Source organism: Brachyistius frenatus, unplaced genomic scaffold, assembly GCF_029030835.1.
Source record: "Brachyistius frenatus isolate BFR_SWC_R1_liver_20210118 unplaced genomic scaffold, ASM2903083v1 Contig_69, whole genome shotgun sequence".
Lineage (NCBI taxonomy): Eukaryota > Metazoa > Chordata > Actinopteri > Embiotocidae > Brachyistius > Brachyistius frenatus.
In genome coordinates, this window is record NW_027210668.1 from 282351 (window position 1) to 309606 (window position 27256).

A 27256-nucleotide genomic window follows, 5' to 3' on the forward strand; every position below is an offset into this window, starting at 1 on the left:
TTCATAAAGTCATGTGATTTTATGTCACGTTTTGTGATGTCACAGTGGTGTAGTCGTGGGTCATTTCACCCGTCACTGGTCCGGTGATCACTGGTCCGGTGATCACTGGTCCGGTGATCACTGGTCCGGTGATCACTGGTCCGGTGATCACTGGTCCGGTGATCACTGGTCCGGTGATCATGCCTTCTACCTCTGACGCAAACATGGCTACCAAATGTAGCCACTTAGCTCTCGTTAGCTCGAACAAGAAGAAAGCCCAAAATAATGAACCAACAGGTGGTAGCCTTGTTGAATTTGACACACAGTGTAACAGTAAGTACATTTGTTTAGTCGTGTATGCTGCATCACTCACACATATCTGACACGGACGACCGAAACAGCTGGAAAATGGGTTGAACATTTTGTGGGTAGTGCTGGTTTTATTTGTGTGTTGACCTCCTGTCCGAGCAGACATACGTGAACGTTGAGCCGATAACTCTCTGTGCTTATAATCTATGGCCAAACTAGTTATCCGGCTCGGTAGCGCGGGCAGCCTTGTTAAGCTCCATAAAAGAGGGGATAGCTACTGTATGTGTTTACAGCAGCGGCCTCCAGTTGCTTGATTCATAATTACTTTAGCATTGTCCTTTTCTTAGCTCACGGGAGCTAACTTCCTGTATTAAGTAGAGGTCGTTTAGCTCACTGGGAGCATGTGATTGGCCGAACAGAGAGGGGGCGGTGACCGGTGACGACAGCTGTGAAATTGAGATAATGAAATAAAGTAACGGTACAACGTAAAAAGTGACATGAAAAAGGGTATTTTCATTTAAAGAATAATATATTCAGGTAAAATATTTTAAGTGTGAAAATGAGTGATGATAGCACATTTCATAAGATATTGGGACCTTAAACTATTTTGGAATTTATTGGTAATTTATCCTATACTGTTTATTCATGGGATCATGTATTGCATACTGTATTTTTGTTTACTGGTATTAAAGACTGTGGGGCTCCACATACATCACAAATTACAGTTTTCACCATAAACATGTAGATTAATTGTGGATTATTGCCTTGCCAGTTACTGTAAACAAGTGAAACTATGTTTGGGATGATTGATAATTGTTTTCTAACATCAGCAGTTCTGGTATTATTTGTTTTAATTGCTGTTCATTCCTGCAACAAAGAGGATATTCCTTTTTTCTGATGGAAGCACAGCATCTTCTTTCTGTTTTGTACTGTAAACCAATCTGCCTCTTTGTACCGGAAAATACATCAAGCCAATTTCCGGTGAAATCCAATCCCATAGTACATGATGATGATGATGATGATGATAATGATGATGATTAGCAAATCCAGAAAACTCAGTTAAGTGTTTTTGTGGAGAGCAACTTTCACTAAGCTGGCTCCGAGATAGAGGATTTTAGTTTTCGGATCGTAGTGTGGTCAATGAATCAATGAATGAAACACAGAGAGGATAGAAGAAATCCTCCTAAAAAGATTCAAAATAAATAACCATTTAGGTAATGTTTCATTTGGAAGTAAATCCACTTGTTAATGTTGAATTGATTCATTTACCGAGTTGAATGACACCTCTCTCTCTCTCAGGATGGCCATTAAAGGCTACAAAACACCCCTGCAGGTCAAAGACCTGTGGTCTCTGAACCAGCGCGACAGCTCCAAGGTGATGGTGCCCAATCTGCTCAAAGAGTGGGAGAAGGAGCAGGCCAAGGCCAAGAGGTACGTCTGTGGAGCAGGGAGGGGACGAGTGGTTTCTGATTTACTGTAAATTGTACAGGCTAAATGTTTCCCAGTACGTCTGCCTCTCATATAAATGCTCTTCTTGGTATCACAGTGTATGAAATTGGAACAGATGTTGTGTTTGCAAACTAAGACTGCAGTTTATTGCGGGAAATCAGGTTAAAGCTGGAAACCAGAGAACTGCTGTAACCTGTATACTGTATGAAATGCACAGCTGGTCAATACTCATTTCTATTCGCTGCCAGACTTTTGAACCAAGGAAGGCTCATTGTAAGTCTATTACTGACATATGATGCTCCGAGAACCCCAGGGACGTCCTCGTGGGAGCGCACAGCTTTTCCTTTGTGTTGTGAAGGTTTCTGGGTTTATGCATTTATGCATATGTTTCAGTTTCATCTTTGTCAGAATTGTATTGATATTTTCTTGGATAGGGAAAAGGGAATTATGTTTCTTCTTATCTCTCAACACTCATAAGGCATAAGCATCAGGCATAAGGCAGTTTATTATCATTGTAAAAAAAATACAACGAAATTGAGTTGACGACTCATCAGTTCTGCAGCAGAACAAAGTAAAAGATGTATGAAAACAACAAAGATAAAACAAGACTCCTGCAACAGAGATCATTTTGTCAGCTTCTTTGTTTCTACTGAGGCTGAACATTTAAAAAAAAAAAAAAAAAAAATCCTGAAACAGCTGAGCGCTGTTGTTTTTTAACAAAAATCCATGGTGGAAAATAGTCCAAAACAAATGCATTATTTTCTTCTATTTTCTGCCATGGATCAATACACATCATTTATTGAGTATTTAGGGCAGCAGGATGTTGTTTACAGGACTGAGTTAAAGTAAACAAGTGTGTTCAGGGTAATAAAGGAATATGTCACCAGGGGTGAAGTGTGGCTCATCGATCTTCCAACAGTTTGACCAGTGCAGCTCTTTTACACACAGGATTAAGATACGGAGGTGTTGAATACACTCACAATGCTTGTTAGTAAAGAAGAATTAATTCATTGTTGGTTTTTGACCATAAAAAATACAAAGTGTGACCAGAGCTGTCCGTAAAGTGATAAATGGGCAACAAAATTCCAGCTGTGTTAATCAGGTTTCTCATTTTTACGATGTTTAAGCATCCGCTTTATGCAGACAGTCGAGTCTGAACAGGTTACCAGTAGATATGACACAACTGAATGAGTCTTGAGGTTTGTAAGCTCATTCTGATTCTCAGAGACATCTACAGTATAACATGAAAAAAAAGGTCTGGATTCTGTCATGGATTCAACTTTTTGGCTCAAACTCTTCTTTTTTTTTTTTTTTTTTTTATGAAGCTGCCCTTCCTTTTATATCTTTTCAGAACAGAGAAAGGAGAGGATGTTGTGTTAGAGGGCTGGGCTCTGTGTGTGTGTGTGTGTGTGTGTGTGTGTGTGTGTGTGTGTGTGTGTGTGTGTGTGTGTGTGTGTGTGTGTGTGTGTGTGTGTGTGTGTGTGTGTGTGTGTGTGTGTGTGTGTGTGTAGTATGTTCACTCCTTTCTGAACGTGAAACTCTGTTATTTTTGTAACCCTATCAGCAGGATCGCGCCCTCTTATATATGAAACTGCTTTAAAGAGCTGTGGGGAACTGGCAGAAGAGAACAACTAAATAATATAGACTGCAGCAACAATTCATCCAAAGAGCGTCTGCAGACGTCAGAAAAAGATATAAAAGGCTTCTTTTACGGCGTTGTTGCTACAATGTCTTGTGTGGGTTTTTTTTTTTTGTGAGAGCCAGAAAAAGGATTAAATCCGTCTCCCGTTGCTCTGCGAAATTAATAACTTTTCTTATGTCTATAAGATTACATTCCACAGTTCAAGTGTGTTCAGCGAGATACTGGAGAAGTTGGTTTAGCAGCGCAGTCACTGGGAACAGCTCTTCACATACTGCAACACTTCAGCACAATAAACACGTTCGACAAGTCTGAGGAACTCTGACCTTCATCAAGGCTGCTTCCTCTTTCTGTGCCGCAGTTTTCCTGTCAGTTTCACTGTTTTTTCTACACCGAGAGCAACTTGTAAAATGATATGGAACAGCTCGAATCAGCCTTTTAACTCACGGTCAGCAAACCTGTTTGGTGTTGAGCTGAATTCTGTCATAGTTGAACTGCAGTCAGCTCAGCGCTCGAATCCTTTTCTTTTAGCTGCTATTATATGAGAATAATTCATTTACTGGTTAAACAGATGCAGACACAAGCAGTCAAAAAGGGAAGTGCGACAGCATTTAATGCTCCCAGTTGTTTTTCCAACTGTTTATGTTGTTACTCGCTACCGGAAGGATCTGATTTTGACAAAGAGGTTACTGACGTGTGTTTGATATGATAAGATATAGAGATAAAACAATTAGTCATTTCATCAATAGATGAAAATGGTTGTACTGCAATTCATCTCCTGGTAGTGTCATTCCATTCAGAGAAGAGTCAGCCTATTAGAAGAGATGATCATTGATTTTATTGCACTTTACCTTACAGTATTAGCCTTCATTTGTACCTTCACTATTGCTCTGCTTTGAGCTCCAATAAATCTTGCAATATAACATCTACAATATTTGGTACTTTTGCTGCTAAATTCTCTGTTGAGTCTTTGTCTATCAGCTGTTTTGTGCTAGAGGTTATGTTCTTCAGTGTGGTTTGTTTGTCTGTTTGTCAGCGGGGTTACTGAAAAACCACTTGGTAGGAGGGTGTAAGATGGGCCAGGGAAGAAACCTTTCAATTTTGGAGCGGATCCAAATCAGGAATCTTTTTTTTTTTTTTATCAACCTATGAATTTGTCCTACCAAGTATTGATATTAAAAAGTACAACGTACCATGTCGTGTCTCATGCACTTTAAAACTGATCTGCAGAAGTGATGATTGGATAGAAAGGAATGCTGACAGGCTGAGGTCCAACCAAATGTTATATAGATAGATAAGATTTTGTCATTTGTAATGAAATACGCCGGGAAGATCTGAGCAGGAAGGATTTTGTTATTTATAGTGTAAATAGAGATGAACCAATAATGTGGCAACACATTCCTGATGGTAAGAAGGCAACAATACTACAGTTCTCTCAAATGGGTAATAAGAAATGATCAGTCGAGAAACTAAAGCTGGCCCAGACCGTGAGTTCTTTGCTGTATTATTATTATTATTATTATGATGATGATGATAATCTCTCCTTCTCTCGACTCTTTGAATTTCTCGTAACGCCCAAATGCTCTGTCCACAGCGAGCAGACTCTGTCCAGCCTGGCAGTGTACTCCAAACCGCCACCGTCAACCACCAACCACATCGCGGGAGGAGGAGGTGAAACCAGCCCAGAGGAAGTGGAGGTACTGCTGTCCAATCAGAAAGCAGCTACTCACCAGCCGTCCTTCCTACGCGCACTCATCAAAGCTTTCGGACCCTACTTCCTCATCGGCTCGGCCTACAAGCTTTTGCAGGATGCCATCACCTTCGTCAACCCTCAGCTACTCCGGTAACCAGGAAGATCACACTTTACTACCGTGCGCTCTCTCTGCCACCACAAACTTCCTTTATCAGATACTGTTGTCAGAATGTGTTTTTGCATATCTTTATCCAAAATGTGGTAGCCGTTTATATTTAAAATACATACTGTCTTTGTTTGGGATGCAAAGTCAATAGAGAAATATGTTTCCTCTTTATGCATCAAATGGTGGAAACGTAGTGATAGCAGCTGTTGTGTGGAAGCCTTATCTCTGTGTAAGTATGAGTGAAATAAAATATCAGAGGTGGCTGACCACATTTTCCAGCATGTATGTAAATATTTCTTTATGGTCATGTGTTGAAGATTACATTAATACTGACATCCAATCTTTGTCCCTGGTGTTCTTGGATCGCCATGCTGTCCTTTTCTCTCTCTGCTCTCCCCTCGGTCGAGGCAGATTTCTGACCCCGATTCTGTCGGAGGTTTCTTCCTGTTAAAGGGGAGTTTTTCCTTCCTTCTTTCCGAGGTTTCTCTTCCTCTTAAAGGGACGTTTTTTCCTGTTGAATTGTTGTGTTCCTCTCTGTATAGTTGTGAAATTCTGTTGCAAGGACTTTGCTATGTTAGGTACCCTGAAATAACTTGCGTTATAATTTCGCGATATAGAAATTAAATTTAATTAAAATGAAGTGGTGTCAAACTTAATCTTAATTTTAATTCCAGATTTTCTGTTCTTTTAAATGACAGCTATCTTTCAGATAATTTTCTTTTAAATGTTTTGCCATATTAAAGCCGTGTCACGCAAATTTACCTTTTCTCCTTAGCCTGGTGTGATACTGTGGTTTAAGGCTGGCTCATGCAACACTGCTTCTCCTCTATTGAGAAACGGTTCTCATGATTTGCTTCACTGCTTTACTGCACATTGAAAGAAACAATTCATTTGAGCCATTTAAAGAACAGTGTGGTCTAATATGACAAAATTAGGAAGGAAATTAAGAAAAGAGAAGCTTTACAACCTAACAACCTTTCATCTACTACAATGTCAATGGGAAGTCCAACCATTGGTTTACGATTGGTTCCCTTTTATATCCGTTTTAAATCATTGTAAACCAGAATTTTTTTTCCAGGAATGCTTTTCATATTTTACATCTTGTAAATTAGTTTCCCAAACCATTTAACCTTTTAGTAATAACAATAACATTTGGAACGAACGTTGAGTCTTGCAGAAAGGCTGTGCTGGCGTTACTCACACAGGACCATCAGATGATTGTTTGTCAGAAGGCGTGTTCAGTTTCCAGGCTGTAATATTTGCGTTATCAGAACGGTGCCAACATGTTGTTACGTGCTGGAGGACAAACATTGAAAACATGTAGTGTATTTGATTTTGATAGCAATCAGCTTGTTCCAGTGGAGTCACAGAAGAGATTCAAATCTCATGTAAATGGAGCTGTGCTGAATGTCCAACAGCAGAAGAGCAGCACGGCTTCTCACCAGTGTGATCAACTTCGAATAAGTCATCTGTCCTCTATTTTTCTATTGTATGTTTTATTTTTCAACGTTGTTATTGGGGGTCAGCAGAGTGCGCGGAGGCCAAAACATTGTGTCTCAGTCAGAAGTAACGTTTTAGTGTCAAGAAAAGATCATCGGGGAGTAATTTAGTGTGAAAAATGTCTGCCTATCAAATATTTCACAACAAGACTTGGTTTTTTTTCAGGGAAGTAAGGAAATATAATATCAAGTTCAATTCTAAAGTTACTAAATGGTTTTCTAACTTCTTGTTATTCTACATCTCAAAATGATCATGACTTCACTGTTTCTGTACAGCACTGGTGCCAAAACAGTGAAATCGTTGTAATGGCAGAATTTCCATAAACACCAGGTTATTGGTCGTAGATGGACAGATAGTAGCAATAGGTGAAGGGGCTGAAGGGATAACAAGAAGTTAACTATGTGCCTTTATTAACATGCTAGATCATCTTTATGCGCTTTAATCCGAACACTTTTCCCCGTCTTTACTTTTCCAGTATGCTGATCTCGTTCACGAAACAGAAAGGCGTCCCTGACTGGTGGGGTTACACGCTGGCCGTCCTCATGTTCTTCACAGCCTTGCTGCAGACGCTCATCCTCCACCATCACTTTCAGTACTGTTTCGTCACCGGCATGAATGTACGCACCGCTCTCATCGGAGCCATTTACAGGAAGGTACGCAAGAACCACTCACAGCTCAGTCGCTCACTCTCACTCTAAAAGAGACCGCAAAGTGTCCGTTCTTACAACCACTAAGCAGAATCTCATTCATGTGGTACATCTTGCTTTAGAGGACATATGATATGGTTTACAGAGAATAAATGTTAAGTGTTGTTTTGTTTCCGCTCATCTTTGGTCTGCAGGCGCTGGTGATAACTAACGCTGCCAAACGTTCCTCCACGGTGGGAGAGGTCGTAAATCTGATGTCTGTGGACGCTCAGAGGTTCATGGATCTCACCACCTTCCTCAACATGCTGTGGTCGGCTCCTCTTCAGATCATGCTGGCTCTGTATTTCCTCTGGCAGGTACATGAACACATTATGCATGAGTTACAGGAAGCGTCATGATGAGTCATTTTTGTAGAACTAAGTCATAAACAAACTGTAAATAGTTACGACCAGGTTTCTTCCCGTTTAAGGAGCCGTGGGTCTCTCACTTGGTCAACCCTACACTACAGGGTTATGACGTAGTCATTTGTTTCCTTCTTTTAGAAAGAATTTGATTCTCCTTCTAAGATTTGTAGAAGAAAGGTTCACCCATATTAAATTTGTTGAGCAATATACAAAAGTTATAGAGAATATACGTCACCGTCATGCATGTTGCATTTAGTTTGAAGTCAAATTAGCATCTGGACATTGATGCTTTTCATTGCTGATGAATTATATATGAACATTTTAATGTTAATGAACCTTCCAACTTTCAGTGAGCGTGAGCTGCCATATTATTGTCTTTACATGTACACATATTCGTTCTTGAACTACGTCTTCCCTGATTCGCTGCCTGCGCTGCACTTCACAGAACCTCGGTCCCTCTGTGCTCGCCGGCGTGGCCGTCATGGTCATGCTGATCCCTTTTAATGCTGTCATTGCCATGAAGACTCGAACCTACCAGGTATGAACAGTCAAAACATATCACTATATGCTTATGCCTTCACAAACTTTAGTTTTGTTTAGATTTACTTTTATGAATTGTTTTAAGCAGTTTGAGTTGCTAATGCTTTTGTTTTATATATCATATATACAATTCATTCATGATCCATCAGTTTGGATGTTCTATTTGGAGAAATGTTCCATATATATTATTATCTCAAACAAGAGAAGGTGTTTTAATATTTCAGTATCAGCATCAGGACATATCCGGCCGCCCAGGTTCAAACTCTGACTTGTATTGTTTTGTTTTGTACAAGCGTGAATGCAGTGATAAATTTGCAACATGTACTTTAATTGCAACGGCTGTGACAGGCCGTTTCCAGGATTCGTTGTGTACATTTAAATTGAATATGTAGTCATTTTCAAGACTATTCATTTACAAATAAAGAACGGCTTGTCTTCTTGTCATCCTCAGGTGGAGCAGATGCAGTACAAGGACTCTCGTATCAAGCTGATGAATGAGATCCTGAACGGCATCAAAGTCCTCAAGCTGTACGCCTGGGAGAATTCCTTCAAAGAAAAGGTCCTGGCCATTCGGCAGAAGGAGCTCAACGTGCTGCGCAAGACGGCCTACCTGGGAGCGCTGTCCACCATGGCCTGGACCAGCGCCCCTTTCCTGGTAGGCTCCGCCCATAAGTCAGCAAGAGACTTTGCTGTCAATCTGATAGAGCAGCCGGGGCCATTTTCATACAATTTAGTTATAAGAGAATGCTGAATGTGGAGAAAGTCCAAACAGGCTGCATGAATGTCAAAAACATAGTCACATGCTGGCATTAACCTAGTTATCCTAGTTAAGTTTTTAGCCCTTAGTCTGAGGCTTTTTAAATGATCTGCAAATACAGTGTGGTTTATCACATTTATTTATTTTGATTTATGTTTTGATAATTTCCTGTTTTAACAGTTGCCAAATGCCCACAATGAAGTTAGTTAAGCAACTTAAATTTGTTTAATTTCATAAAGGAAACAGCTTCCATTAAAGAATAACAGATTTGTTTTGTCCACTTGAGGCCAGCAGAAATAAGTTGTGAGCTCAACATTGAGATATGATCCCCTTTAAAGCAACAGCAACAGTTGGCAAACTGTAAGCAGATATTGAGCATATAGGGAGTTAGCATTGGAGGTATCGTAATCATCAGTATATGCCAGTGGAGGGATGTGTTTGCTAATACAGAGGAGTTACACCCGTGGGTTTGAAGTTACACAAGTTTAGAACAACAGCAGCAAACCTCTCGGAATCGGCATATTGAGCGCTTCTTAATCTCAGAATTAGTTGTGTCTTTTCTTGGAGAGATGATGTCCAAGTGAATCTATTAGAGGTGGAAGCATTGAGTGTATTTCAAAGTGGACGTAGCTTCCGGGTCTAAACAATGAGGCTAATGTGGAAGTGCCCTAAACTGAAGTACCACCGAGTGCCACTAGGGGCTCCAAAACACCTCCGGCTCCATAGACTCCCATTCAGCTTTTCATGAAATTCGAAGTCAACATTTTTTTTCCACAAGTTATTTCTGTTTTGCTAGTTAAAGTCGCTTCTTCTTCTTAGTTTTCTGGCGGTCCATCTGAAAATAATCCCGTCATTAATTAGATATTAGCCCTCAAAAAGACATGTTTTTGGGGGCGTGTCTGTTTGATTGACAGGCCTGTGGTGCAGTCAGGTTATGGCTATCGGTGGGCAGGACGTAGTATTGACGGGTTTCCAATCAGATCGAGTCAGATCCACTGCTCGCCCCCCCCCCCATCCCGTCCAAATATGGTCACTTCCTTCTCCAAACCACTCAAAAATGGTGAGATGGGGATCTGAACTTGAGGCTTCATCACGGCCGTTCACAAACTAATGGCTGGTTGCTTGGGTGGAAGGTGTGGACAGGTTTTGTTTGAGATTTAAGAGTTAAGATTTTCTTGGGTATCTGTAATGGCCATCACTCCAAATTTCATGTTTCCTTTGCAGCCATTAAGTCTTTAAAGTGTGCTTTCCCCAGGATTTTAACATTTAGGACAGGATTCATAATCAGTGTTGGCTCACTGCTGTTGCAGCGTAGACCAAATGCATTTAGGTTATACTATAGTCACAGGTCTCAAGGTGCAGTTGGCTTCAGATTCTTGGATTACGCTTTACAATTTCATTGTAATATTTCAAACTGTCAGCGCGTTCGTTGATTTGCGAAGAGAGAGTCCAGGAGAATTGTTATTCCTCAGTTCAGCAATTTATGTAAGCATTAGAGAATCAAAATCAGCATGTACATGGATCTTTTCTGTTCAGAAAACCACAGACTGCAAGCAGTTAACTGTAGCCAACTATCCAAAAAAGAGTGTCTGTCTTAGCGTTACACAGAGTTTTAAATGAGAATGTGATTGGTCATAAAAAAAGATGGGGAGGCCGTGGTTTAGACTTCAGTTCTCCCTTCATTGGTGTGTAGGCTGGTCTCACTTCCACGTCGCTCCACTTCGCTTCCACCGGTCACAGGAAACAGCGCCCTAAAGGGGAGGAAACCCGACACTGTCTCATGTGTTGCTCCTGTCTACTGCAAGGTCCCTCCTATCTGTTCGATAGTCGCAACTTTATCAGAGAGCTGCACCGAATGTCCCAAATCATGGTGTTCTCCTTGAGCGTGCACCTGGTGTGTAAGTCGACAGACAAAAATAAGTCTTGTGAGAAACAGTAGGACAATGCCCTAAATTGTTTAATCAATAAACTCTGTGTGCATCAGTAGTTTCTTGGTAATAAGTAAAACCTTGGCTCATTGGTTTGTATAAAAGCATAAAAGTAAAAATAAACAGACCTAACAAAATTTGACTGTTTCCAGACAGTCGAGATGACCTGCTGGCACAAAAGACTGTTACATATTCTCCTGACTCGTCCCCCCCGTCGAACTCCTGACAACAGAGACGAGTTCCTGCAAAGCAAAGCCGGACAAGCTCGAGGGAAAATGCCATAGCAACATCGGCTGACTGCCTCCTAAACTTATTGAAAGACATGACTGGATGGTGGAGGTCTGTTAGTTTTGTCTAAAGAAAAGCAGCGAACTGTCTACATGTGCCATGACGACCAATGAGATTACATGGGAGCAGCGTGACTCAGCACCAGCTTTTTCTTTTCTTCATTTGGGCTGAAGTCTACAGCAGTTATCTGTGTCAAAGGTCATATGAAACCATTTGATTTTGTGGGCATTTTATTTATCAGATAAATGCACGGTTTACCAGCCAGCTTACATCAGTGATTATTACCTGTAATGTGCTGAATGTCCCCAGCTGTTGATGTTGAGATTATCGCTGAGTCACCGGTAATGCAGCATCACGGCACCGGCTGCTGTGCAACAACCCTCTGATGGACCTTGTTGTCTGAGTGGCCTGTTTACCCATGTGTCCCCAGGTTGCCTTGACAACGTTCGCTGTGTACGTGACCGTGGATGAGAACAACGTGCTGGATGCGGAGAAGGCCTTTGTGTCGCTGTCACTCTTTAACATCCTCAGGTTTCCTCTCAACATGCTTCCCCAAGTCATCAGCAGCATCGTACAGGTGGGCGCTTCTTCTCCTGTGCTTTCTCATTTCCGTTTCAACTTGTGTCTGTTTGTTTTGCAGCTTCCGTTGAAAGCCTGTGTGATTATTTTCCATCCCAGGCCAGCGTCTCACTGAAGCGAATCCAAAGTTTCCTGAGTCACGATGAGCTGGATCCAAACTCAGTGGACAGAAAGAACCCAAACCCAGGTAAAATTAAACACTCATCATACATTAAGGTTTAAAAAAAAAACCTGTAGATTTTTTTTTTCACCATCCTGCCTGGCTTCAGTGAGTTTTTACTTTACTTATGTCACCTTTCATGCTGTAATAAGACGTCAATGATTGCAATGTCTCGATAAAACTTGCATTGTCATGTACATTGGTCCGTTGTGTAACCTCAATAGGCTCTTGAAATACAAAAGTGCAGAGTCACTGCTCTTTCACCCAGTGACTCAGAGACCTGGAGAGCTTTTGATTGATTAATAGTTTTTAAGTCTTTTGTCCTGACAGATCTGCGCCGCTTTCGAAGCAACCGAGGAGAAGCTCATGTGTCATTTTGTTGCTCAACAGAGTTTTCAGTGACTGTTATCAATGGGAAATTCACCTGGGCTAAAGAAGATCCTCCAGTTCTGCACAAGTACGTCCTTAAAAGCCGCATTCTGTATGTTGACGCTTGAGTGAGTTTGCATTTCTTATGAAACCGTTTGACTTTGTGTTTGTAGCATTAACGTGATGGTGCCTCAGGGCTCCCTGCTGGCTGTGGTGGGCCACGTCGGCTGTGGGAAGTCCTCCCTGATCTCTGCACTGCTGGGTGAAATGGAGAAACTGGAGGGGGAGGTTTCTATTCGGGTAAGACTTCGCTTCATGTTCTGTGTAATATTCAAGAAAGCCGCAGGTCATTTTCTTTTCTTTTCCCCCATTTAAAGGTGCACTATGCAATATTTTGTGTTAAAAATGGATCAGATGACTTTGTATAATGTGGAAGAGGTTTTTTATGCTTATAAGCCCAGATAATCATCCCCTGACTTTCTGGTTCCTTTCAGCTCTATGGTGAATTTGATCATCTTTCAGCTCTTTGTTTTGGTTTTATGGGCTGTAACTTTACTGTTTTGGTTCAGTCTCTCGTCAGCTTTATTTTCACTGAAAAAGCACTGATGAATCCACTGTACTGTCTTTCTGCAGTACAGCCATGAAAATTAGCTTGTTTTACTGCCAACAAATTTAATGTTCCCGCTGACTCAGGAGTAAATGCGCCCAGAGGCTTTTATATTAGAACATCTACACCACCTCCTCCTGTGATCACAGATGTGTTTCCCACGTAGATATTTTTAATGCCCTTATTCCTCCAGAGAAGTCCTGTGAGAACAGCAGCTCTTGTTACATTGAGTCCACATTCAAAAAAGACGCCAAACGTGTAAATACGTTTTTTATTTATTGAGGTTTTTTTAAAGTGCTTTACAACTAGATGCAAATTAGATAGAAAAAACAAACTAGATACTCCCAAAGGAATAAGATAGAGTATTGACAACGCATCCTACGTTTTTCTGGTTCATTCTAGTCACAGCTTTTGTATTGACTGTACTGGCAGTTGTGAAGAGTTATTGTATTGTCCCTTAAAAATAATCATAGATAACTTCAGTTATTGATGTTTTAATGTCGTTGCTGACAGTGTAAGAGGAATCGTTTTGAAAGTACTCTTATTATTTGCTCAGAGGTGAGAAGAGTCAGCTGGTGATTAGCTTAGCATAAAGCCTAGAGACGGGTGGAAACAGCCAGCCTGGCTTGATTTTTAAAAATGTTTTTGTACAGATTTACGTCTTGTTAGTGAGCTTTACAGGTCCTGGCTAGTTGTTGCTTCCCGCTTTAAATCTTTTTGCTGAGGTAAGCTAAGATGATCACTTGCTGCTTTTTACTTTGTGTTTAATGGACATATGTGACAAGTAGTCTTGATATCTTCTCATCTTAAGAAAATGATAACATAACAAAATAGTATTAAATTACCACTGACACTGGTCATTAAAGTAAAGTGATGAATTCAAATAAATGCCAAGACAACGTGCCTCAACTCCGGTCTTCATATTTTATGACATTATGCCATCATATTACTCAAAAATTCAGAATGGTTGCATTTGGACTCCTGCCAGTGTGACAGTATGGCACAAAACATAAAGAGGCTGAAAGAGAGTCTTGAAGCAGAGGGAATCATTTTGGGAAAATGAGAAAGGAAAACATCCCCAGAATAGGATATATTAAAACATGTAAAGAGGAAGAAACAGTTGTCTGCCTCTGTCCTCAGGGATCAGTGGCTTACGTACCGCAGCAGGCCTGGATACAGAACGCCACCCTGCGGGACAACATCCTGTTTGGGAAACAGTACAATGAGCAGAAGTACCGCTGCGTTCTGGACGCCTGCGCTTTAACCCCCGACCTGGAGGTGCTGCCGGGCGGAGACCTGACGGAGATCGGAGAGAAGGTAGAAAAGCAGAAGAAGCCCTTTCATTTTCCTTTCTTCTTCTTCACCGCTTTTCGTTTCACTTTCTGCTTTAGTTCTGGTTTCCTCGCAGCAGTTCTTGATCATCATCAAAGATCGAGCACCAGACATTCTCTCTAGTCTCCCTCCAGTTTGTTGGATGCTTTTCTCAACTTTGGTTTCCGATTTTGTTTCGAGGAACACTGTTATATATTCACATGGTACATTAGCCAACAGCCACTGTCATTAAAGCGACGTGTTTTGGTCCCGCAGGGCATCAACCTGTCCGGGGGTCAGAGACAGAGGGTGAGCCTGGCTCGAGCTCTGTACAGTGACACCGATGTCTACCTGTTGGACGACCCGCTGTCTGCCGTGGACGCCCACGTGGCCAAACACATCTTTGACAACCTCATCGGTCCAGAGGGGGCGTTGAAGGGCAAGGTGAGAGAGTCTAACCCCAACTTCAGTTAGCTGGTCATATAAAAAGCCCCTGTAATCAACACTGTGGAGGTCAATGAACTGGAATCTTAAGTATTATCCGAAATCGGTTCTCCTCTCTTCCTTCTCCTCATGCCGTTAAAGGTGGCTGGCAGACAGCTTCTAGGTGCATTACCGCCACCCTCTGGCAGGAGTAACGGATTACAACCGGGGACCAGGAAACGGGGGAAATAAAGCATATACTAATCGATTTTAAAATATTTTAACGACTATTTGAATATTGGAGAATCATGTCCCGCGCCTATAAGTAACCACGTCTGCTTTTGCATAAACGTTTCCTAAATGTGGCCTTCGGAGTCTGAACATCACTCCGTTTCAGGCTGGTGAAGCTCAAAGTAGGACGAGTTTTAGCAGCGCTCGCAGCACCACGGTGTGGTCTCTCCACTGCTTATGGAATATTAGATATCCCAACAAGTATCAGATAGATGGTCATGAAGTTTTGTACAAACATTTAGGCTCCACTGAGGACTCATGGGATCGCCACACTGTCCCTATTGTGCCTCAAGGAGGTAAAAGTTAAACTACGACGGTGACCATTGTGAATATTATGCCTGCTCACTTCAGCATGTTTGTATTGTTATTGTGATCATGTTTGCACACTGATGTTAATATTTAGCCTCACAGAGCTCTGAGCATGTCGTCATGTTTCAGCAAAGTAAGTTGTGTCTTATCTTTCTACAAGAGAGGAAGTTGCATCAGCTGTTGTAAGTTTATTACTTGTTGGTTTCTCATATTTATGACACCGGTTTCTGATAAGAGCTGTTTAAGTTCTTATGTAACTGCTTGCTGCTGGGAAAGGGCTCTTACTATGTCACTGAAGTAATAAAAGGTGTGTCTGTCTGGCGGTTAGCTTTATTTCTATATATTTAAACTGTACTGTCTGTTGCTTATTAGATAAAACAGAAACAGGTTTCTTTTGGTTGACCGCAGACACGCATTCTGGTGACACACGGCATCAGCTTCCTGCCTCAGGTGGACAACATAATGGTGATGGTGGAGGGCCGGGTGTCCGAGATGGGATCCTATCAGGAGCTGCTCAAACAGAACGGGGCCTTCGCCGAGTTTCTGAGGAACTACGCCCTGGAGGACATCGTGGAGGAGGAAGAGGCCACCGGTAGAGCAACGCTTCCTTCCAGCGCAGATGACAGATGTTTGAGCTCGTTTGCCGGCAGAATATCATTCCGTTGTTTTCTTTTCACAGATGACCTGATCGAAGAAGAGGAAATGTTCCCTGACGATGCCCTTAGCAACCACACAGACATGGTGGACAATGAGCCAGTGATCAATGAGGCCAAGAGAAATTTCATAAGGTATTGAGAATATTTGAACATGTTGTTTATTTGAGTAGCCTTAAAGGTAGTTATACTGCAATTTTGTGCTTCTAAACTAACTAAAAAGCAATTTGGCCATTACACACACTCACACACATTCTTTAATCCTCTTCTGGTGGAAGTTTTGAATAAAACATTCAAAACTCAACACCTTTCTGCTATTTCCTGAGTAGGAATTCTCTTCGTTGAGCTGCTGATAAACTCCAGGACACAACATGACTGTACCCAAGACATAAAAAATAAGATAACTGTTGTCACAGTAACTGTACATAACAAGGGTAGATCACTACTTGAGGAAACCATCGTTCCCGCCACCACACACAGATGCAGCGACCACTTTTGTTCCCTGCCGTTGTTCCCTGCATGAGTTCACTGCCCTCTCTCCCTTTCACAGGCAGATCAGCATCATTTCCTCTGAAGGAGAGAACCCCAGGTCGCGCTCAGTGAGACGACACGGCTGCAGCCAACGGAAACATTCAGAGGAGAAGAAGAAACCACGTGAGATGGAGAAACTGATCCAGGCAGAGACCACCGAGACGGGAAGGGTCGGTGTTTTCAAACTCCTCTCTTCTGTCCATTTTGATGTCGAAGCCCACTATATGTTCTCTAGTTGAGTTTGACGCAGATGAAATGTGGTACTGACAGATTAAATTACTTAACTGATAATGTCATTACTTCAGAGGTTCATTTCCATTATGTTTAAACAGATGTAGGTTTAATGACAATTAAAGATTCGTCCTTATATCAATTATTTCAGGAGACATTACACTGAATAAGAGGAATGGTAAATTTATAAAACTTTTTATAAAGCGCTTTCTCACTCAAGCGATCTCAAAGCACTTTACAGTTTGTCTCCTGTTCACCGACACACACACACACACACACACACACACACACACACACACACACACACACACACACACACACACACACACACACACACACACACACACACACACACACACACACACACACACACACGTTGAGCTGCCATGCATGGTGGCCGCCTGCCATCGGGAGCAACTTGGGGTTACCTCAAGGACACCTCAGCATATAGTCAGGGGGGCCTGGGATCAACTAGGGGTGGGAGATATGACTCTAAAATAATATCACGATATATCTGGGTATTTTTGCGACAACGATATTCTTGACGATATGAAGAAATACTGAAAAAGATTTCATTATTAACTTAAATAACGTACAATTTGAATTAAATAAGTGTAATAGATTTATATGTCAGCATAAAAGTAACATTATGCCTTCAAATAATCAGTGAAAAGCGGTGCAGGAGAGCTGCTGTTCTGTCAGGACGACTATGATCAGCTGGAGAGCTTCCAATTACTTCCTCACCACTGTCAGCAGATTCAGCGATGTTTAGGACTGATTGTCTGAGGTTTAGTGTCAACGTTTGCCCATAAATGACGGGGTTTTAGGCTTCGGAGCGAGTCGACTCGTTCACCCGAGCGTCTGCTGCGGAGCTTCGGGGGCGGCGCCGCCCAGCCGTCGGTTGAACTCTCACACTGAGCTGAAAACCTGTAGAACACAGCACCCGATGAGCTGCAGATGTATGCGACACGGTTGCGTAGAAACAGATTATAAAATTGCATTTCTCATTATATAAATATTTTCTATCGTCTGAAAAACTCTACTGGTGTTACCGTGAACGATATGATATGGCACACCCCCACCATCAACCTTATGATTCGTAGGCAATCCGTTCTACCGTCTGAGCCGCAGCTGTCTCAAATACATGCGAGAGTTTTTTTACACCTTCAAATTACAAATTACATCAAGAACAAATCTGTACTTGCTCGTCATTACATCCTCAGAAGATGGGTGTTTTCTCCCCCCGCCTCCTCCACATCGCGATATCACACATTGTTATGAAGTTACAGAGACCTAAAATCACAAAATATAATGATCTACATATACAGACATCGTAGTAACTTTAGCTAATGTTTGACTGCACTGTGTTCACTGTAATCTCCCTCCGAACCAGGTGAAAACCAAAGTGTACCTGGAGTACGCCAGGGCAGTGGGACCGCTGCTGTCGGTGTTCATCTGCTTCCTGTACGGCTGTCAGAGCGCCGCCGCCATCGGAGCAAACATCTGGCTCAGCCAGTGGACCAACGACGCCTCGACGAATCAGACCAAGGAGAATGTTAATATGAGGGTGGGGGTGTACGCGGCACTGGGCATCACACAAGGTAAGAAACACTGAAGGTCACAGTCACTTTAAAGTTACATATTTTTTGTAAAAACACAAACTGTTGTGGAATGATTCCTGAACCTGAACCTGGTGCGTCTTCCACCCTCACAGCTTCTTATTGCTGACTTCGTTGCAATAATCTAAATGAATTTGCTTTGCAGCCACTTGAAAGGGTTTCTCTCTCTCACTGGAGAGACGCTGTGGACACCAAAAATAACTTGGGCCCTCAGATTTAAAAGGAGAAGCATTACAGCTAATAGTTAATATGCATTTCTTTGTTCGGAGGTTTTAGCTGGTTGAATGCACGGATAATGTTTTACTGCTCCTCCTTTCCCAGTGAGCAGTTACCTCGACCTCTTCTCCCTCAGGATGGATGCGCCTGTGTCTAATAGTAATTCCATTCTCATAACACAATCAAACCTTCCTCTCCAATATCCTCCTCCTCTTCCTCCTCCTCCTCCTTCTCCTCCTCCTCCTCCTCCTCCTCCTCCTCCTCCTTTGGTTGAACCCCATCCCAGGTATCCTGGTCATGTGCTCATCCTTCACACTAGCCATGGGGAACATCAGCGCAGCCAGGAAGCTGCACCTTACCCTGCTCGCCAACAAACTGCACACGCCCCAGTCTTTCTTTGACACCACCCCAATAGGACGCCTCATCAACCGCTTCTCCAAGGACATCTACGTCATAGACGAGGCTCTGCCCGCCACCGTGCTCATGTTCCTGGGCACCTTCTTCGTTTCTCTCTCCACCATGATAGTTATCATTTCCACCACGCCCATTTTCGCCGTTGTCATAGTACCCCTGGCTTTCATTTACGTCTTTGTCCAGGTATTCAGGGTGGGAGGGGGGGATGTTGCTTGCGTGCCATGGGGTTTTCTCTCTTCCTCTTTTCCTTCTAAACGTGGGAATCTTCCTCCTCCTCTCCTCGAATGGCATGGCGCATTTTATAACCTTTCAGTTTTGGCTTTTGTTTATCTGCAGGCTGTGATGTTGTCCACGACGAGCACCTGCTGCTACGCTGCGTTTACCTCACTTTTCTTCTCTCCGCAGCCAAAATACTTCCTGTCCTGCCCCGCAGCTTGCTCCCACACCCTCCATGCACACACACACACACACACACACACACACACACACTCTCTCTCTCTCTCTCTCTCTCTCTCTCTCTCTCTCTCTCTCTCTCTCTCTCTCACAGAGACATGCACACTGTCATGTCGAGCAAAACAACCCAGATGTGCACAAAATATACTGAAGCAGACTTCAATGTAGAACATGATCTTTAATTTAGGAACCAAAAGTGATGCTAGTGAGTCTTCTGTGATCTATAACTGCCCTCCAGTGGTGGATTAGTGTTAATACAACTTATTTATTGAGGCCTCACTGCGGGAAGGTGTGATTTCTTTCAGGGTGTGTGTATTTGTTGCAGGGATTACGAAAGGCATGTCTATGGAGCTGATAAAGTCAGTGCTGTGGTGTCATGCAGCATTTGTGTTAGTAAAGTTCATTGAAACGAGCATTCTCAGGTGTGATAACAGGAGCTTGTTGATGGGATAAAAGTGAGTTCTCCACGTTGACCTCAATCCAATCTCTACAAAGAGTTTCAACATTTGGATTTTATGATTTGATTTTTAGTCAAGGGTTAATGCTTGGTTTAGTGCTACAGTATAAAAGATCAAGACTAATACACATGTTGTGGCTTAGTGTCTACATAAGTAACCGTGAATAAATAATGGTAAGATTTAGTAGAGTTTATTCCATATCTAGCTATGATACTTCAAGAAATGCTCAGCACTACTGTGTCACAGATTTTTTTTTTTTAATTAGGAATCGTTCATTAAAGTCAGTTCAGTAATTGCGATGCCTGATGCTGCTCTCTTATATCCGAGGTGCAGATGAGTAAGAGACGCTGTGACTGCTTCAGAGTGTTTCCTGCATCACTTGCATTCATTTCGGTTGCAGAGTGTCACAGTTTATCCCCAGCTGAATGTTAGTTTACATAAAACTTCTGTCTGAGGTTTCTTCCTATTAAAAGGGAATTTTTACCTCCTAGCTTAGGTGGGAATTGTTGGGTTCATCTGTATAATGTTGTAAAGTTCTGTTGTCAGGACTTCTCCAGCACTGACATATCCTGTCATTGTGACACAACACAGTTGAATAAAATTGACTTGACTTAATTACAATGAAGTCCACAGATTTAAAATGTGAGACGAATGGGGCCCTCCTCTTGGATTAGTACCCTGTGTAGGCAGATACGCTGAGCCGAGGCATAATGAGGTTTGTGAAAATGTAAAACAGTTAATCCCAGTGAACACTGCTTCTATCATTGCCGTTACCCCGACATGTTTACAGCTGCGTGATTCATAAGAAACAAATCGATTTCCTTAAATCGGTCAGCTGCAGAGTCAGAAGGTGCAAATGTCGAGGCAGGGGATGAAACGCATGGCGACAGAAGTTTATTTTCTGATACACTGTCAATCCTGGAACTTGTAGTTGGCAGCATACACAAAAAGGGAGAAAAAAATGGAGCACCATAAAAACAGAAAACCTGATGATAAAAAGTTTAACTTGGTTTTGTTTTCAATCTCAGGACGTGTTAAAAAGCTGCAGTCGAGTGCCGAGTCTGTGGAAGCTGCTGTTTCTGTAGACACCGGTGAACGGGTCCGAAATCCATTTAACGCAGCTGTTGTTGTGTTGTCACACCTGACCCTCCCCTCCCCTCCCTCCCCCCCGCCCCCCTCCCCTGCCCCCCTCCCGCAGGTGTGCTGTTGTTGGTTAACTGCCTGTTGTGCCGGGCCTACAGTATGCTGCGGGCGGCCAAGCTCATGCACAACAACATGCTTCAGGGGGTCCTGCGCGCTCCGCAGGCCTTTTTCGAGAGCACCCCCATTGGGCGGTTACTAAACCGCTTCAGCAAAGACTTGGATGCTATAGACTCCCACATCCCAGACAATATTGACATATGGATGCGCACTTTCTGGTACACACTGAATGTGCTGCTCATATGCTCTGCTCTCACCCCAATGTTCCTCATAGTCATAGCCCCGTTAATGGTGTTCTATTGGTGGGTTCAGGTAAATAGGAAACAAGTCTGCTAACTCATTAATACAAAACACGCATGTCTGAGAGTGCTGTGGAGAGTGTGTGTGCTGCTGGAGTGCTGCATGTGTTTGATCATTGCTGTTGTAGTGCTTTAGGTGCAGCGTGGTCTGCTCTCTAGTAGTCCGGTAGTCGTAGCACAGCTGCGGCCTCCGCGGTCAGTCTGTAGTTCGGGACTGTGGCACCTTTCGTTAGCAGCACCTGTTGGTTCAGCTGGTGGCAACAACAATCTACAATGCAACAAAACATCGCTGTTTAATCTGTTTTCTGCTGTAAGTAGCCAATTGGGATTAAAATATTTTCACTTAATTAAAGTACTTCTTGTCGGCAGAGCTGCTCAGGAGGCAGGAATCATTTCCCTGATCACATATCAGACAACGTGCGTTTGCCCGTTCTCAAAAGTAGTTTAATATACCGTCAAAAGGAATCTGGCCCACTTATCCACTTATGTTTCATGTGCTCCAGATTTGCTGACGAAGTACAAAAAGCTCTGTACGTGTCGACCACGTTGACACGTGAGCTTGTGAATTATCTAGGTTAAAACTAGATCTCCTCTCTGTCAGCTCTTTTTTTGTTCAGTGTTTTTCTGACCACGCTTCCTTGAATAGATGTCAAGTAGCTGCAGTAACTTCTCGGGGGATTAACGAGAGTGTTTCTGCCGCTGGAGCAGCTCTGTCTCACCTGTCAGTGGTTGTGATGTCAGAACCAGGTGAACTGTGGGAGCCGGAGAAACAGCAGTCGTTTATGGTTGTTTGTGTGTTTGGTGTTCATCACTGCAGGACTGATTTAAATTTGATCAAAAACGAGGCAAATTTCAAATCAACGCTAATATTTGCAACAGAAGTTCCTCGTGATTTGCTGATTTTTGAATCTTTACTGTGGTGAAGATCTTTTATTTATGACTAAATTAACAACAATTGGGTCGTGGCTCTTTTGCGTCATGTTGAGGTTAAAAGAGTGTAGATGGTCCCATTAAAAGATTTGCTTTAATAATGCATTCAAAATTATTTTAATGGCTGTTTTAGATTTGATAACATCAGTTTGTGGTCAAAACTCACTCTTGTGCTCGATTACATCTGGTTAAAGGGGAACGCCAGCAATTTTAGCACATAAAGTTCAGTTTCACTGTCAGAAGGAGAGTTAATCATCCTGCAAAAACACTTATATAATATCTCTGTGGGTTTGGAAAAAAGAACAAACAAACAGATGTAATCAGGGTTATCTAAGGTTGAGCTTCAGCTTTAAAATGTTTAATAAAAAAAAACCTGCATTACAAATTGAACATGTTGATCCATACTATGGGACAAAAGTCACAATATATTTTTCTGGGCATTTTTGGACTGCAGGAACTATTTCACAGTTCAGTAACAGTGGGAGGGAGTTCCCCTTTTTGTGTGTGTCCGCACAGGAACCTTCTAAGCTCCTATAACTCCATTTGTGGTACCTTTTAGCTCCTCCCCCCTCGGCAGGTACTTTCCCCGTTACAATAGGAACTGTGGTGACGTTACGTGACTGTAAAAAAAACATGCAATAAAAGCCTCAAGTTGAGCAATCAATGGACAAAACTGAAAAGTGCAGAAAAGGCCGCCAATATTAGCATTTTCTAAACGCACCCTACCTGGATGTGCCGGACGTAGCTAGGATGCTATAAGGTTAGCAGCCTGGCTGCTAAACGAGTTAGCAGTCCAACACAGACCTGCAGCCACCGACAAGTACAGAAAAGAAATACTCCTGGCTTTACAAAATGATATGGGAAAGGTTGGTCCGAAAGCACTTATCCTCAACGTCTGGACTTCCCCTTTATCCTGATGCAGTGTTAGCTGTTTAGCTTCCCAGATTAGCTTTCAATCCAACATTAAGTTAAATGATTGAAGGTTTGTGAAGTCTTGTAAGATAATATATAACATAGTCAGACTATCTTTCAAGCATGTCCCAAATATACTGTTAGAATTCAAAACTAACTTGAGGTCACTTGTCAGAAATCGTTGATAAGATTGTGCAGGGAGTCGTTAAAGGAAGTCGGTGTGCTCACCACAGTAACTGCACCTCCAAACGACTAAAATCAGCCCTCCTAACACAAATTCATATAATTCCTACGGCTTTTTCATGGCATCCACCCTGCATGGCCTGTCTCTGCTGCATCATGTGTCTTAATTCTTCAAACTGTATGGAGGGGCTTCTGTTTGACTGAATGATCATAATTAATATAATGATACTGGGAAACAGAACGCCGAGCTTCTAACTCTTTCAGAATAATTGTTTTTGTTAAACTATCAATGTGATTGGGATGCTGGTATAAGTGTCATGAAAAAACAAAACACCTGCACTTAGTAGCATGTATGAAGTTGATATTATTATGATTGGCGACTTGATGAAGCTGTTTACTCTGCAGCGCAGCGTGTAAAACATTCCTGTGGTTAATGCAGGACAGCTGATTTGCATAGATTTGGAAGTCAGTGCTTCAGCTGAGCTTTTGTAACTGCAGCTGGCACCTCATCAACAACCTGAAAGTGTAAAAATATGAAATGAGCCGTGCAGGTTTTTTGTTCATACAGGCTTCCTTTATTACTCTGCGTGTGTGTGTGTGTGTGTGTGTGTGTGTGTGTGTGTGTGTGTGTGTGTGTGTGTGTGTGTGTGTGTGTGTGTGTGTGTGTGTGTGTGTGTGTGTGTGTGTGTGTGTGTGCATCATAATTGTTTCTGAAATATCTGAGCATGCCTTGTTGGGTTTTTAATGTTGTGTTTGTTTCTCTCCCCTTCAACGCTTCTAGAGATTTTACGTTGCCACGTCGCGGCAGCTAAAACGTCTGGAGTCGGTCAGCCGCTCTCCCATATACTCCCATTTCTCTGAGACCGTCACGGGCTCTAGTGTAATCCGAGCCTATAGCAGACACTCTGCCTTTGTTCTGATGAGTGATATGAAAGTGGATGAGAACCAAAAGAGTTACTTCCCTGGTATAGTGTCCAACAGGTACGTGTTGTGTTTCAGCTCAGCAGAACGGCAGCTCTGTGCTCAGCCACCGGTGTCCACGATGAGGCCGCTCAGACCCTCCATCGCCTTTTAGCTTGATCAATGCTAATATCAGTGCTCAATAAAGGCTGTTGTTGGCTCATACGTTCTAGAATTAATTAGATATAAGCATCAGAGGGTTAACAATCTAACAATTATTTTCATAATGTATTCATCTTTTTTTCATTTAATAGATTAATTGCCCAGAAAATGACGTTAAATGCCCCGTGATCATTTCTTATTCCCATGGTAACATCATCAGTTGTCTTAATTTGTCCATCAAATAGACCAAACCCCAACGATATGCAGTTTATGATAATTGTAACGATAATAACAAAAAGAGAGAAAAACAAATTCCAAACCAAAGAAATCGATCAAAAGATGAATCACCTGTTCTTTAGACCAGCTTTGATCGAGCATCAGAATCAGGTCGTAATTAAAATACAAATACAAATTTACAAAAGCATTTTTCACCCAGCTTGTGTAAAAGTCTTGTATAATAATTTCAAATGACATTAATTTGCACTTTGTTGTTGCAGTTTTTAGATTTCTTTTTTTTTTTTTTTAGCAGATATTCATCCTATATGGGTTCTAGTTTAATTACAAATAACATGAAATTAAAATATTTGCAAAATTCAGGACTTGAATAGGGAATTTGCCAAGTTGTTTTCTTGCCAGGAGTCATGAGGAGGTGGTCAGCTGAGGATGCCACCGCTAGCATGTTACCTGACTGGAAGATGTTGTTATCTTTTGCTCGAGCACAGTAGACGTATTGCTCTTATCATCGATTCTTTGCGAGAACAAACAAAAAAGGTTCTACAAAGTGCTGCATTAATCCTTTAAAAAATGTTTCAATCTTTTATGTCGTATGCAGAAAGGACCAAAGATTAAGCAACACTCTCAACACTGGTGGTTTTGTCTGGCTCATGTTATGTCAGAAATGTTGAATGAAAATGAAAAACAATGGCTGCGTAGCATTTATTTGGATTCTGGCATGATTAGAATTTGACAGCTATACAGCTATAACACTTCATATTATATTTATATATAACAGGTTAACACTCATGGTAAAAGCAGAAGCTGTAACATCCGAAGGTCCAGAGTGTTATTTGGATGAGGCCAACACACTTTTTGCTGACTTACAAAGATTTGGCATCAATAACTGATCAATTGTCCAATAAATACTTTGTGGAAGCACGCAGACTTCATCACATGGGTCTTGTTGGAGATGTGAAAGACGGTCTTGCCAGTCCCATCAGACCCGGTGGCTGAGTACAGAGTGAGAGACACAAAGTGAAACAAAAAAAAAAGATTGAACACGGTGTCGAAACTTTCCACTTCACAGATCAAGATCAGAATCATTAAACCTGAAACATTCATTTAGCCACTTCCGACACAGCGTATATACTCACAGCTAAATGATATCATTTTCACCTGCCGTAGTGTGTTGGTGCATCATACGTACACTCAGTAAACAGCAACACATTTATTGCAGCAGACTATACTTCCATGTATGGACCTTTTCTCTGCAGATATTTTGCCTGATCAAACCAAAAACAAACGCAACAGAGTCTCATACGTGTCCCATTTGTTTTAACGTTAGAGACATTCATTTCCATCCAAAAAAAAAAAAAACTGGTAGTGTTGGTGTTAAGTTATCCTTTAGTTTAATATTTGTGCTCTCACATATTTATACCGGAGTTTCTTCATAAAGTCTCATGACTGTGACCCTGTGTTCATGCAGGTGGCTTGGTGTGCGCATCGAGTTCATTGGGAACTGCATTGTGTTGTTTGCCGCTCTGTTCGCGGTGACCGGAAAGGAGAATCTGAACCCCGGCCTCGTCGGCCTGTCGGTGTCCTACGCTCTTCAGGTACGACTGCAAACTCACTGCTGTGGTCAATACGTGGCGTCTTTTTTCAGTGTGTTACCAGTAATTAGTGTCTCAGTTAAAGATGCACCAGTCAGTATTTTGATATCACAAATAGATGAAATAAGTCTTTTAGCCTCTTTTAGGTCATTGTTTTGGTTTTACGGCCACAAACTGGCATCTTCTTTGAAGCATTAAAAGCTCTAATAAATCCACTGTGCACTATCACTATCATACCAGCAACAAACCAAAGAATAAAGCTGTTTGGTGTTTTAAGTAAGTAATGGATAAACAGTTTTGACCAGTAAACATTTGTTTATTACATTTTTTTTCTTTGCCATTCCTGTTTAGTTCAACTGTTTTAACTATGTTGATAACTTTTAGCTATTTCAACTACTTAACGTGTAATTTTTATTATTTATTAGTTTTAATCATTTATCCCCCACTTCTAGGTATTTTAACACCTTTGCACACCTTTTGGTAACTCTTCCAACTCATCATGTATTACATTACATTTATACACCCAATACTTGATTTCAGTCATTTATGCATTATGTAAAGATAACTATTTAAACACGTATCCATAACAATCAGCAAACGATTTCAATGGAGAAATGTTTAAAACAATTAGCTAAAAGTAATGGTGTCCATCTCTTCCCATTTATTTGAACGTTTATTCGTCAACTTTTAGCTAACCACGAGTTTTTAATGGAGACATGTTTGAAGTAGTTCGATAAAAGCAACAATATTTATCCGTTATCATTTTTTTCAAACATGCATCTGTTACTTTTAGGTAACTGCAGGATTTCAATGGAGAAATATTTGAAATGTAACAATATTTATCCTTTGCCATGATGTTAAAAGGCGCTATACAAATACACCGGTACGCATACAGTAGTTCTCATTGTGACTCACTGAAGG

At 41.7% G+C, this 27256-nt stretch overlaps 1 protein-coding gene across 3 annotated transcripts in view; it reads left to right on the plus strand.

Moving 5' to 3' along the window:
- Nucleotides 1-27256, plus strand: part of abcc3 (ATP-binding cassette, sub-family C (CFTR/MRP), member 3) — a 63947-nt gene that overhangs the window by 29456 nt on the left and 7235 nt on the right. Inside the window, exons 8-26 of one of the 3 annotated variants that reach the window (XM_069707443.1) lie at nt 1588-1719; nt 4971-5219; nt 7211-7388; nt 7577-7738; nt 8232-8324; nt 8778-8981; nt 11730-11876; nt 11978-12065; nt 12429-12495; nt 12581-12707; nt 14155-14331; nt 14602-14769; nt 15757-15940; nt 16028-16136; nt 16552-16702; nt 18157-18364; nt 18885-19195; nt 24229-24428; nt 26212-26338. In XM_069707443.1, the coding sequence (XP_069563544.1) occupies nt 1588-1719; nt 4971-5219; nt 7211-7388; nt 7577-7738; nt 8232-8324; nt 8778-8981; nt 11730-11876; nt 11978-12065; nt 12429-12495; nt 12581-12707; nt 14155-14331; nt 14602-14769; nt 15757-15940; nt 16028-16136; nt 16552-16702; nt 18157-18364; nt 18885-19195; nt 24229-24428; nt 26212-26338 (3082 nt within the window). Of the gene's footprint in view, nt 1-1587; nt 1720-4970; nt 5220-7210; nt 7389-7576; nt 7739-8231; nt 8325-8777; nt 8982-11729; nt 11877-11977; nt 12066-12428; nt 12496-12580; nt 12708-14154; nt 14332-14601; nt 14770-15756; nt 15941-16027; nt 16137-16551; nt 16703-18156; nt 18365-18884; nt 19196-21121; nt 21436-24228; nt 24429-26211; nt 26339-27256 lie in introns of those variants that run through there. The other 2 variants (XM_069707442.1, XM_069707444.1) reach the window with 2 other exon arrangements.